Genomic DNA, 14,581 nt, shown 5'->3' on the forward strand with positions numbered 1-14,581 from the left:
AAAACAACTTTTTAGGGATTGGAGGTATTTTTATATACTGGTTGTGATCGAGGTAAGAAAATGGAATATTTTTATTCACTGAACTTAAAACAAAATCATAAGCATAATGTATTTAAGACTCATTTTAACAAAATGTATAGTTAAGACAAAAAACATTTCACATTATTTTACATTATTTTTTTTTATAAATTTTCATCACCATTAACATAGTAGAGACTTGAAGCAAATGAGTAAGAAGATTTCTATGTATCTTTTCTTTGTGTCAAATCTCTCACAAGAAGATAAATTGTCAACATAGGCTCTTCAACCTTCTAAAAGACTTAAAAACAGTAATAAAAACAGAAGCAGTAATAAAACAAGACATTTTTCAACACAGTGTAAAAATTAATCTAAATTTGTTTTTTTATTGTGTGTGTTTTTTCTCTCCTCAGTTTTAAAAGATAAATGGAACACAAATAAACATGATTCATCAAAACATAATTGCATAAAGGTCAAAGATTTCTGGTGATAAATGGAGTCTTCATACCAGGTTATCTGTAAGAAAAAAGTATTGGTAGTTTGCCACCAAACCTTCTGTATCTTCTTGATGATTTTTTCAATGATATAAGCCATCTGGTTATATAAGCTTGTATCAAATTTTAAGATATTTTAACCCAAAACCTCTGCTACCAGTCTAGCGTCAGGCCAGCAGATATTAGCTTGAACCTTCAAGTACAATATAACCTTCAACCTTCAAATACTATATAACCTTAAAGTACTATATAATTTATATATGATAAAAATCATCTAAAATGTGAAATTTTTATTGAGTAAAGGTTGGACAAGGTTTGATCACTCTAATGGTATAAATCTGTGTTGTTTCTTTTATAACATCTCCAGTAATTGTTTTATATACTGGGCCAATTAGGAGTTAATTCCCTAATCAGCATTATATCAAAGGATGATAAAATTCTTTACTTTCAGATATTTGCTGTAATTTACTTCCAACATGTTCAGTAATAAAGTACAATTTACTTCAATGAAGCAAAAACTAAAGTAGATAGTTAGGAATTTGTGATGCAGATATACTGCATTAGATACAGAAAAGAAAATATTTATAAATCTAATGTAAATTAGTTTCTTGTTCTTGTAAGATATTTTCGTTTGTTTTTGCTTGTATTTTGTCAGGGATATATTATACATTTTGATTTTGCTGTCTGAAACATCTGTACTCAGTCATCAAGACGTTTTGTCAATAAAACTCTTTGTGGGCAGAAAATTACTTTTTGCAGATAACTGAATGTGATTTGAATATTTTTGTATATAAACGTGTATGATTTGTAAGAAAGGATTATAATGACTTATTTGTTAGTTCTGATGAAAGGAATAGTTTTGAAGAAGTAAAAAAGGAACATTGAAATTTAGACAGTTATTATATCTATTGAGGAATTCAATCTTCTGAAAGAAGTTTGGTAAAGTATTTAAGGTATTCTAGAGAGGTTGTGATGTCAAAATAATGAACAGCTAGCTTTTTTTTTCTAAGATTATAAATGTTTTTAACTAAAGTTTTGCTGTGCTTGCAGATTATACTTTGCTTATAGACATGAACTATATTGCATCAATTTTGTATGGAACATATAAACCCAATTTAAAGGAAATTACTCTATTGATATCAAAAAATTTGATCAAGCAAATGTTATCTTTATTTATTTTACAACGCATCAAAGCTATGCTTTTGCAATCTTATTTATTGTTTTCTTTTCAAATAGAGCTTAGAATATTTACCAATAAAATTGTCATTATTTCCTAAATCTACATAATTTTGTTGTCTGTCATAAAAGGTGTAATTTTGTCAATAAAATGTAGATATTAATTTCTTATTGAATAAATTTGCTATTGACAAACAATTGTACAAACTTATATTGGAGAAAGTTTTTTGATAATACTGGGTCAATGAACATTTATTGCTTTTTAATTGAATGCCTCTTGCCTGTATTTGATTGGCCATTTTAACTTGACTAAACATGTACATTTGTATATAATAAATACATGTAGGGAGATAAGTCCAATAAGCCCTCCGGTAAGCTCAATAGGTAGTGTTGGACAATGAATCGGTTACCCGAGTTCGATTCCTGGACAGTGCAGATCACTTTGTTGTGATTGATCATGAAATCCTTTCTACAATCATTCGCGCTGTACCTCTACTATGACATGTACAGAAGTTATCAATTCCTTAAGAAAGTGAAGGCAACTAGAACTGGTAAACTGCTTGACAGCCTGCCCAGGAGCAGTGCGGGTTTAACTGTGCTCTGGTAAATTCAATGTGGCTTACTGCCGTGATTTGGAGTGAAAACTACCAATACCACCAAATCAGTCCTGCTCTTGGCATACACATCTCTCATATACTTTTGTTCACTTGTTTTTAATGAAAAACATGGAGAACTTTATAATTAAGTAAGTTTCAGAAGAAAAAGATACTTAATATGTGATAAAGGCTAAAATTTTATATTTAAATAGCATTAAGTATATCTAGGTGCATGTGATTGCTAAGTTGAACTTGTCAAAGTCTAGCAGGTATTATATATGGCTTGCTTATTTAACCAGTTTATGAGTATATAAGGCCTGAGAGAGAAATTATCATTTTAAATTAAAATTTCAAAATATGTACAGTGTTCAAATAGTGAACAGTGAGGACCATAATCAGCAGGTACAGATGTGCTGGCTGATCTTGGGCCGCACTGACATCCTTGGCAGAATCTGTTAGAAAATTATTGAATTATTATAAATTCAATGGTTAGAATTTATTTAAAATAAGTTAGACAGGCTGTCTTCTGAAAGTTGAATTTATAATGTAAATATTTCATCAAATGAATTAATATTTGGATAAATACCAAAAATATTAGTAAGTAGGTGGTTAAAGTTTTAAATAGGATTATAAAAATGATTGAAAAAACTTATACACCATTTGTATATAGATGTCATTTAGTGTTCTTTGACCTGTATTATTCACTTTTTTGTGTGGTCCTTATATTGAGTATGAAAGTAGATCATGTCAATGAATAAATGTCATATTGCCAGATGATTATAATTTATATAAAGTGGCCCAGTAAAATTTCAAATTTTTAAAATTCCTTCAATTGCTTTGTTTTGTCTTTTAATGTTTTTTTTTTTTTTTTTTTTTTTTTTTTTTTTTTTTTTTAAGTATAATTGAAATTCTTGTATTGTTGCTTGTCATCATCAAAGCATTGGTCTGAAAGCTATGATAAATTCTACTACATCTTATCATTGAGCAAATTGAGCAAATTTTTTTATCTTCTTATTAACAAATAAAAAGTTACGAATTTATTTACCCGACACAAAATTTTATCTTAGATGTACTCTTCTTTTCAAACAGCTGTCGACAGGGAACATAGATAAAATATTCAGCTGATTTAAAAAGGTGACAAATTCTGCCACTGATCAATTTTAGTACTGTATAACCTTACATTTTTGTTAGATTTTGTTTTTTATGACAAAAGTATTTTGTACATAAATTTGTACTTCGATTATTAAAAAGATATAGTCTATAGTTGTATGTTAAAGTAATTGTTAAATGTTAGACAAAGAAAAGGAATTACATACATTAGTCTCTAAGTCAAGTTTGTTTGCCGATGTGTTTATAAAATTTGCATAAGAATGTTCATTAAGATATTTACAAATAGTCATACATACTGTTTAAAGGAGCTCTAGCCTAAAAACATAAAATTTGAAATTCTTACATACTCAGTATTAAATTTGTAATGTTATTCTTGTGCGTTTTTAAGCATGATTTGAGTAAGAATTTAAACACTTTTGGGTCAGTTTTAACAATTAAAATAATTATTTTTGAAAAACAGACTGAGCAAATGATCTGAAATTTTGCACTCAAGAGGTAGGTTCAAATATAGAATAAATACTCCCAGTCCCAGCATGTAGAAGAAGATAATTGTTATCTTTCAAATTTTGATACTAAAATATAAAATGATTAAACTTTTATTTACATCTTCTTTAGTCTAAAGATATCTTTGGTATCATACATCATTATACTGATTTCCTTTAAAGTGGCCTTCAGTTTTCTAAACGTTAAATCAAAATAATTCAGGTGAAAAATGACATTTCGATAAAATATATAAGCAATAACAAAACCCCTCAATACATCATTCTGATCTACCAGTTTACACTCTATATGTAAAGTAGCAAAGCCCGATCTTCTATTTTAAGAAACAAACGTCACTAGCATGCCATAAATAGCTGTCGGGACGCTGATTTGAAGAAAGCTAAACAGTGATATGAGATAAAATTACTGAAATGCTTAGTTTGAAACAAAACAATTGTTTTTACAACAAAAAATAAAAGCTGAAGGATGCTTTAAATTATCTAAAAAAAGTGTGGCATTTATTTTAGGAGAATGACAGCAATGCATTGATATACTGTATAAAATATTGATAATTACAAGATAGATCAGAGATTGAAAACAAAATTTATATTCAAGAAATGGCATGTAACAACTATCTCCATTTATTGTTTTGATGTTTTTACCTGTACTTTTGTTCTCCTGAATGCAAGTGCACGTGAAAGCTGGGGACTTGATAATGGAACCAGTGACGTGGGGAGAATGAATTCTCAATGGCTTACAAGATAAAGTGATAGGTTTATTGTTAGACTAGAAATAACACATTTAGGTTTATTGTTCTTGGAGATAATACTTTTAGTTTGTAGACAGGCTTATTATAGAAAACAATGGGTGAAGTACTAACTAATAATTGAACTGCTTAGTGCAGATAGATAAGAAATATAGATATTGATAAAGTAACTGATACTGAAAAAAAAGGGACCTAAAAAAATAGTTATTTATAGTAACATTCATTCAGCTTGATTATAATCAGCAATAAAGATATTGTATTGTATTGTATTGTATTGTATTGTATTATTATCAGCTAAAAAGTATATATCTCTACAGAAAGTGAACGTTTTCTTACCTATTCACAACATGGTAAAAATGAACTTTTGATAAATAACATCAAACTTAAGTTTTCACTTGAAAATACGCAGGTTTTGTTTCATTGTCCACTTTGCATCTGCTTGATGTTTTTTTTTATGGTTGAAAATATAAGAGCGAAATTATGTTTCATCAAATTTATTAGATCTTTTCGTAAAAATTGTCAGATGTCCAGAAATGTTTCCTGTCTAAATGAAATAAAATGAACTGTAAAATGGTGGCCTTATTTATTTGCCATCTACATGGTCGATACAATCATATTGACTTTTTACAAGTAGGTATTAGATTGTCAATTTTATTCTGTGACAAACTTTTATCAAGTTTACAGTAGGAAATATATGACTTCATTTCACCAATCAATACATTTTATTTATATAGATGGGCTTTGATAAAGTTTCTCTACACTAAATATATACTGTTTGAAAATTTATGAAACACTTAAGGATTTATATTTTACCATTTTGCAATGCTACCCTATAATTATCTTCTACTGTTTGTTGAAACATTTGAAACAAGTGTTTGTTAAATCAATTTTTAATTTAATAATTTTTGTGGAGGTTTAAGTTATAATTCATATATAAAATATAGTGGTTTTATTGTGAAAATTGATTTATTGGATTAAAGACGTGACTGATTTAAATAGGTAAATTTATGTTCAATGTTTGTGGTTTTTGAACATTTAATTTTAAACAAGTGAATTTTTGTTTGTAGAAACTGAAAGTAGTCTTGAAGAAACTTGTACTGTCAAAGTGGATCTTAAATTGTGATATATACAACAAGAGAAAATATCTAGGACAGTCTTCATGCCAGGTTATAAAAGATATTGCACTGTAAGCAAGGTATATACATTTTGTATTTGTCTTTCTTCTTTATTTGAAGTCTAGGAATGTTTTATTTGTGTTCATTTTTATTTCATTTGGTATATGTAATGGTAATAACAATTGGCAAGTATTTAATAGTTTGAGCATAGTTGTATATTAAATGGCATAAACATAGCATCATATTTAATGATATGAACATGGCAGCATATTTAATGGTATGAACATTTAATAGTATGACCATTATTTAATGATGAACATAGTATCATATTTAATGGTGAACATAGTATCTTATTTAATGGTGAACATAGTATCTTATTTAATGGTATGAACATAGTATCATATTTAATGGTATGAACATAGTATCATATTTAATGGTATGAACATAGCAGCATATTTAATGGTATGAACATAGCATTATATTTAATGGTATGAACATAGCAGCATATTTAATGGTATGAACATAGCAGCATATTTAATGGTATGAACATAGCAGCATATTTAATGGTATGAACATAGCAGCATATTTAATGGTATGAACATAGCATTATATTTAATGGTATGAACATAGCAGAATGGTATGAACATAGCATCATATTTAATGGTATGAACATCTAATAGTATGACCATTAATTAATGATGAACATAGTATCATATTTAATGGTATGAACATAGTATCATATTTAATGGTATGAACATAGCAGCATATTTAATGGTATGAACATAGCAGCATATTTAATGGTATGAACATAGCAGCATATTTAATGGTATGAACATAGCAGCATATTTAATGGTATGAAACATAGCAGCATATTTAATGGTATGAACATAGCAGCATATTTAATGGTATGAACATCTAATAGTATGACCATTAATTAATGATGAACATAGTATCATAATTAATGTATGAACATAGTATCATATTTAATGGTGAACATAGTATCTTATTTAATGGTGAACAATTGGCAGTATATTTAATAGTTTGCGCATATCTGTATATTAAAGGCATAAACATAGCATCATATTTAATTGTATGAACATGACAGCATATTTAATGGTATGAACATTGCAGTATATTTAATGGTATGAACATAGCAGAATGGTATGAACATGGCAGTATATTTAATGGTATGTGCATACCGGTAGCTGTATCTTTAATGGTATAAACATACTGTATCACTGGAATATTGGGATGAGCAGAAAAAAGTGCTCAATTTTATCTTGTAGTGTATTCAATATGAAACTATTTGTTTAGAATGACTCATATACAGAAAGAAAAGTTATGTGGCAGACTGATTGATGGTTTATTAAGGTAACAGATGTGAGAATAAATTATTATCATCATCAACAGATTATATTTATATTATCTGGGAGACAAAATAATAAAATAAGGGAGAACAATGATGCATGTCTAACAGAGAATGGGCCTCTGATCAAGTTTTTTAAATTTGTTTTTGTATTATCGGTTGAAATATCCATATCAAACAGGGTATTTCCATTAAATGATCTAGTTCATATTCTGTTGAATTTACCTTTCTAGAATATTGACCTGTTCATTAATATTTCACATTTTTTATTCTTTCAATAGCATATGCTATAAGAATGTTTTGGTTTATAAATAGATATCAAATATATCTGTGTGAATTTATTATTCTTGGTCAGTCCAAGATTTTGCAAAAAGATTTTCTTTTTCAATGTTTATATTATTTACATTTGTATAACAAACCAGGAGATCTTTTATTTCCAACATATACATAATATAGTAATGTTGATTTTTGTAGAATATCTAAAACAGGAGGATTTTTTTTATTCAATTATTAAGCAAAATTATTTTCACATGAAATACTACATGTAGTATATTTTTAAGGTCTTTAAAGTTCAACAGAATGTTAATAAATGTTGATAATATATTTTTCTTGGAAAAAAAAACAAAAACAAAAAACACCTGACCAAATCCTCATATATCAATCAGTTGTACAGAAAAGGTTAAAATTCAGTAAAGCTTCTTTTAAAAGACCACCTTTGATACATGACCAGCGCTTATTTCTGAGACTAATACGGCTCAAGTGAGAAAATTCTCCTTAATCATATACATTGTACTGGAATGTAAAAGTTACTGGATAGATTTTATTGCTAAATTCCCACACATGTAAGTGTGTCCCTTGTTACTAGTAGACGTATATTAGATCTGTCTGTTAAATATACAGTTTCTGTTGAAAACATGAATATCTTGTTTACATCATTCAGCTCCAGATCATTTCTGTTTCAAATTTACAAAGGGAATTGTTAATTGGGCAAAGGTTACATGTTCAAGAGGCAGGTGGGGGGAGATAATTATAATGTTTGTATTCAGTTATGGGTGGAAATAACACAAAACTTGTCTTGTAAGTATACAATAGGTAGCCATTCTGACAGGCGTGGATTTATACTGCCTCACATGTTTTATATCCCAATTTACTCGGATTATCACTGTGCTGAAAATGTTTTTACTCTCAACTACCAGGTATATATATTATAAATATATATATATTCCATGCTGAGAGAATAAAGCACTTCAGAAGTTCAGAAAAACATCACTCTCATGGGATGTTAAGACACTTTTTATGAGTTTTATTCAAATACTGGAAAAAAAAGAAATCTGGAATTCTTTCTGTCAAAGTCCTGTTGATGTTTTCTTGTGATTTTATAAGATATTATATGAATTACTGTATATAAGTGTAAGATAAACATACAAAAAATAACTCAGGAAAGTTTTTGTTTGATTTTTCTCTAAGGATAAGGCTAGAGTTATTTTCTGCCAAAGTGATAGGAATCAGGCTTGCTGTTTTCTCTATATTCTCGGCAGGAATTTTGTAAATGGTCTGTACTTACCTGCATTTCTGTGCAAGCTTTGGGCTCTGTTAGTATAGAAACAGCTGCGAATGATAGAGGTAATGAGAAAAATATTCCAGGAAAATATATACATTCTGGAGTACTGTTAGTTTCTTAAAAGACCGACAGTAATTAAATTTGTTTATTTACTGACTTTCTGCATATCTGGAGTAAGACTGTTGAGAAAATAATGGGGAAAACCTTTGCGGGGAGTAATAAAAATACTAGTTATAAACAAAGGAATGGTGATGTTCTTAATTCAGCTAATTTGGGTTCATTGGAGAAAAGATTAAACTCTAGGTTCATAGATCAGACTAAGAGAAACAATGGGAAGGACAAAGAGATAAGTAAGAAACCAGGCAAATATGACTGTGGTAGAAGTTGTAGGGTTATCAAAAATAATTCATATGAAGTTTGGTGTATTTGCAGACTAGTGAAACCTTGTGAACGGTGTGAGGAAATATTAGCTGAGGAAGAAAGAGACAAAACACCGACACCTGGAGACTTGGGAGATTTTGACGATTTAGACACCACAAATACGACTCCAAAATCTACGAGAGATGAGAGCAAGGATTCAACAGACGGACATGTAGACATTTCCGACGGAGATACAAAATCTCACAAAACTGCCAATGGCATTATAGATGAAAGAAAACAGATTCAAAGTGCAAAATCTTCAGTTAAATTCTCGAGAAATAACTGTGCACTTGGAGAACAGGAGATCAATGATATAAATGAAACCACTGGAATTAACCTTCAGGAGCTGTTTTCGAAATTAGATGAATTAAATGACAAGGATGAAGCAAATGGATCTGAGTATAAACAAGGGTTACATATAGCAGATACGCCCCCCGGGTCTCCAACTTCCAGTATGGATTCTGCTTCCACATGCTCCTTTGACCATTTTGACTTTGATACCAGCTTCTGCTCCTTGAAAAGTACAGGTAAGTTATAGAATTATAGTTACATTGTTGTATAAGGTAATATATCAAAAGCGATATTTCTGAAATACTCAAATATATTTTCCTGACCTTTTAATTTTTATTACCTAATTTTAATATTGTGCACATGTGATTAGGACAGAAAGAGGTAAAAATTGATTTCTGTAAAATATTAAAGAAAAATCCTTGTGAAAAAGGAAATTGTTTTTAAATGGATGAATGAATGAATAAATGAATGAATGAGAATAAATAAATGAATGAATTTAAGAATATTAATTGACTCGGTTAAAAGTTTTTATTAATTTTGACTATTCATTCTTTTTTATATTTTCATTTATTTTAAGCTTTTACATTTGTTGAACATAATCTCACCTGAAAATCATTAAATTTTTCAAAACTTTATTAATTAAACAAAGAATGTACACACTTTTTGAAATAAACAGACCTTTACAAGTATATTAATCAGTTATTTGATTTTTCACAAAGAGATTATTGAAATGTATGGTTTCACTTTTTTTCCAAAAAAAAAATTGTTCAAACTGATTTTCAGTTACCAAAATTTAAAAAATTTGGGAACATTATCCTCATAAACATTTCTAGACAAGATTATTCTACGTTTATATAACTCAAACTAATTTTAAGCACATTACGTCAGAATACGCCTGTTTTTATGATAGAAACTTGGAATGTGTTCAGTTTTCTCAAGGTATCTACCATTGATATATTTAGAATAATTTTCTGATGTATAAACCATATGCCGAGAAGTTTTGTGTTGTATATAGTGCCAGAAATGAGAAATTTTCAGCATGAAACTTAAAAGCAAATGCTGGAATTAGCATAATAAAGAAAACGTAAAAAACAAAATACACCAGAATCAGAATAACATTCAAATCAATAATGTAAACATTTTCATAGTTAAAATTCTGCGTGATGATTTTCCATAGATTTTTTAAGTACAATGTATTTTAAACAAATGTTGTTGTTTTTTTTGTATGCAAATTATTCATTTTCTCCCCTCTGATACTTTTGTGTGAAGTTGTAACTTGGTACACATGGTACTAATGAATTCAGTAACACTATGTCAAAGTTTGTTAAACAAAAAGGTGAAAAAGAGTAAAACATAGGGAAGGTTAATGACTTTATATGATTTAGTCTGTTATATACCACTAGCACAAAGCCAGGGTACAGGGACTTGACACAGTGTTTGGATAATAGTGTAAAAAGTAATTCTAGAAAAAAATGTATACTGTATATTATAATGAATAGACTATATATATTATATATATACAGTATATATTTTTTTCTAGAATTACTTTTTACAAAATCCCAACACAGTGTCCCTGTGAGTCTGGGTAATCTTCGCATTCATCATTATAGTCATTAATGCCACTGGTATTTAGAGTTATAGAAAAGAATCATTCCAAACGATAATTATATGCATATATTCATTGTAATATACAGGGCGGAAAAATGTCAGATCATATAAGTAGGAAAAGCATTAGTAGGGGAAATAGAAAGACTAATGGAAAAAAGTGTTAATGTATGATAAATCATAGGTTGATATTTGTGGTATGATAAATGTTTGGTGAGTTATGGTAAATGTTCCCTTGGTGATATTTTAGGCAAGTGCACAAAACTCACTAATGGTTCAATAATAAGGCAATTATAGGCAGTATGGTTATAAGTTACTGGTATGATAAATGACTACAGTTTTTGTGTATAAATGTTGATGATGATATATGAATGGTAACATATATAATGATGAGGATATATGAACATGTATAACAGATGAAGTATAATATACTAGAGTTTTTAGGGTGTTTCAAGTTAAGTTCTTATCTTACTATTGGACCAAATTAGGAGTCATAACTTATCACCAACTGAAATATTGTGACTTACATTAAACCAAATACTTAACATGCATCCATATCTATAAATCCTAAGACAAAGTTAATACTTTCTTTATACATGTATAAACAATCTAGTTTGACATGTCTTAAATAATGTTTTCTTTCCTTTTCTTAGAATTCTTTTGACTTCTTATTGTAGATGATATGGCTTCTGCCAACAATAGCTTGCCCTGCTGACTGCTATAAGTTATAGTACATGTATTATGATATAAAGTTTATATTAATGATAGAGATTATATAAATGGACAATTGGAAAATTCAAAGAAAAACAATTAGTCCTTTAAACAGAAAATTAGCAAGGTAACAACAACAAATGAGCCGCGTCACAACAAAACCAACATAATGTGTTTGCGACCAGCATGGATCCAGACCAGCCTGCGCATCCGCGCAGTCTGATCAGGATCCATGCTGTTCGCTTACAAACCCTATAACAAGTAGAGAAACTGATAGGGAACAGCATGGATCCTGATCAGACTGCGCGGATGCGCAGGCTGGTCTGGATCCATGCTGGTCGCAAACCCATTATGTTGGTTTTGTCATGGTGCGGCTTAAATGTTTGGGATTCGTACATGGATCCATAGAATCTTCAATATATGATACATGTAGTTTTGTTTTTATTCCAATTATAATAAGACAATATACTTAACTTACATCATCTGTTTCTTTTATATGTGTCTTCATCTTTTCTGTGCCCTTAGTGGCCTCGGGATCATTGTTTTTCTGACCTAGAATATCTTATCTAGGATGTAAGAAGAGTAGAACATGATGTTACAACTGAAACAATTGGTTACATTCTGACATATCAAAGAAACTGGTCAGTTGTCAACATGAAATAAATCCTAATTAATTGGGCATAAACTTTGATTGATTATATTTACCTTGTCTGACAGTTTTTTTTATCCTCTTAAAAACTGTAACAATTGATAACAGACTGTGATCTATTGAAGAGTGTAGACTGGCTTTGTGATTTTTTATCAAAATTGAAAGTTGCCTTTTATAAGTTTGTAAATATGTAACAATATAATGTAATGTTATGGAAATTTTTACTTTTTTCGTTGCTAATGAAGGCATTGGATTAAAGGATGTCATGGTATGTTTAATATAATTATTATTCCTTTAAAAGAAAAACAACATAAGCTTACTTTCACAACTTCAAATAATGAATAGCTTAAAGCTGCATGCCATCAGATGAGCCAAATTATTTCAAGGAAATCAAACTTAAGAAAATTGTTCTAAGATTTTAAGAAAAGTAAAACGATTCAAGATTCAAGTAACAATTTACATATTGTATGCGATTAATGACTGATTTTGCAGTATTTATCACTATATTTCTACTATGTGACTTAAATGTAGTAAGGGTAATTTTTGCATATTTTGACCTTTTTTTTTTGGTAATTTACGTGAATTATAAGCACCAACTGCAATGTGTAAATTACCTTTTTTGTTCCCTTCACAATATTTTACTTTTACATACATTTTAAAATTTTCATGAAAATTAGCATGAATCTGTTAAGATTTCTCATGTCAAAATAAAAAGTTAACATGAATTCAGAAAACACATTATTCAGTTTTGTTGTAAAAAGATTTAGTATTGGTCAAAATGACCAGTGGTCAGATAAAAACAACTTGATACAGATTAATTATCATTGATGCTAAGATGAAGTAAGCCTAATTGATAAAGAAAACAGTCCAGTTTTGCATGTAATGGAAGATAGCCTAGTAATAAAACTGAAATACAATTATGATAAAGATTTTATTTGATTTTGGCTTAATCGTGAAGGCAATGATAGAATGAGGAAAATCATATCAGTAAAAACTCAGGAGGTGGCCTGGAGATAGCTATGTACTTTACTCCAGTTTGATAAAGGTTGGAATATTTTCACCATTTTTTTTCGTATATTTTTTAAGTGTTCTTTGTTTTTGTTTGTTTCGGTTTGTTTCGATGTTGTTGAAGAAGTGTCTATTGATGCTCAGCAGATTAAGAATAATTATTTGCCCTTTTCTTTGTGTATTTTTTGTGTAAATTTCGGATCTTGTATAAGTTTTAATGTGTGTAACTTCACCAGGTATGATGATTTTGATTTTATGAATTAAGATAATGTTTAGAATCATTCATTTTATCAAGTTTTATCTGCAAGTATTAATCTATTGAGGAAGAGTGCTCTTCACTTTAGGAGATGTATTTTGTACATTCTTCATCAGGGAGGGGATATATTTGAATGTATACTACTTAAAAAGTGTGAGAAATTTAATTTTATTTTAGGAATTTGAATAGTTTTTCAATCTTAAAGATAAGTAGTAGAGTAATATTTTGGGTGTGGTACAGTTTGAGTTTTGTTTAATGACCTTTGTTCTTTCTTAAGCACTGTAAATTACTCTACAGGTCCATTATCAGTATAGTCATAATGGTCAACATTTGAATTATAATAAAAATGTTATGGTCAAGTTTAATTATTTGCATATCCTCTTACATTGTCATGTCATGATGTGACTTTTTGATCACTCACATCATACTTCTACCATTATGAGATTCTTACTTAACATTTCTATTCCTGTTGTCAGTGTTGTGGCATAACATTACACTATAAAACTGTGCTATAAAATACCCAAATTTAGTTTAAATCGTTTTTCATCCTAAGTATGAATCAATTATAATGAATTAATGAAAAAATTTCATCAATCAGGACCAATCAGCACTCTCAATAAGAGGATATATCCTTTATTTATTCAACCAGACTTCACCTTTACTGGGCTGTTTTCTCATTAAAATCAAAGCTGAAATCAATGAGTGTGGTCAGTTTTGTCAATTAAAGTGGTATTTATATTGGCAGATAGTGCTTGGCTACTTGCAGATTGTCATGAAACTTGATTGATCTGTTGTGTACTTAACTCCCTGGCTTCACAATACATCTGATATACCCCTGTAATGACAGTGTTAATGAAGTTTTATGGTACATATTTCATTAAATAAATGCTTGAACTTTCTTATCCAACTAAAATTTTGTTTGATAAAATCATACTGTCATGCACTCTGAGACAAGAAAT

The 14,581-nt window shown here is 29.1% G+C and overlaps 1 protein-coding gene across 1 annotated transcript in view; it reads left to right on the forward strand.

Annotated features, from left to right (window-relative positions):
• LOC132729292 (uncharacterized) overlaps positions 1–14,581 on the forward strand; it is a 38,231-nt gene that overhangs the window by 580 nt on the left and 23,070 nt on the right. Inside the window, exons 3-4 of the mRNA XM_060715018.1 lie at positions 5,708–5,826; positions 9,115–9,629. Coding sequence (XP_060571001.1) covers positions 5,708–5,826; positions 9,115–9,629 — 634 coding nt within the window. The remainder of the gene's footprint in view (positions 1–5,707; positions 5,827–9,114; positions 9,630–14,581) is intronic.

The sequence above is a fragment of the Ruditapes philippinarum genome, unplaced genomic scaffold, assembly GCF_026571515.1.
Source record: "Ruditapes philippinarum isolate M1 unplaced genomic scaffold, ASM2657151v2 ctg17_1_1_1_1, whole genome shotgun sequence".
Classification (NCBI taxonomy): Eukaryota; Metazoa; Mollusca; class Bivalvia; order Venerida; family Veneridae; genus Ruditapes; species Ruditapes philippinarum.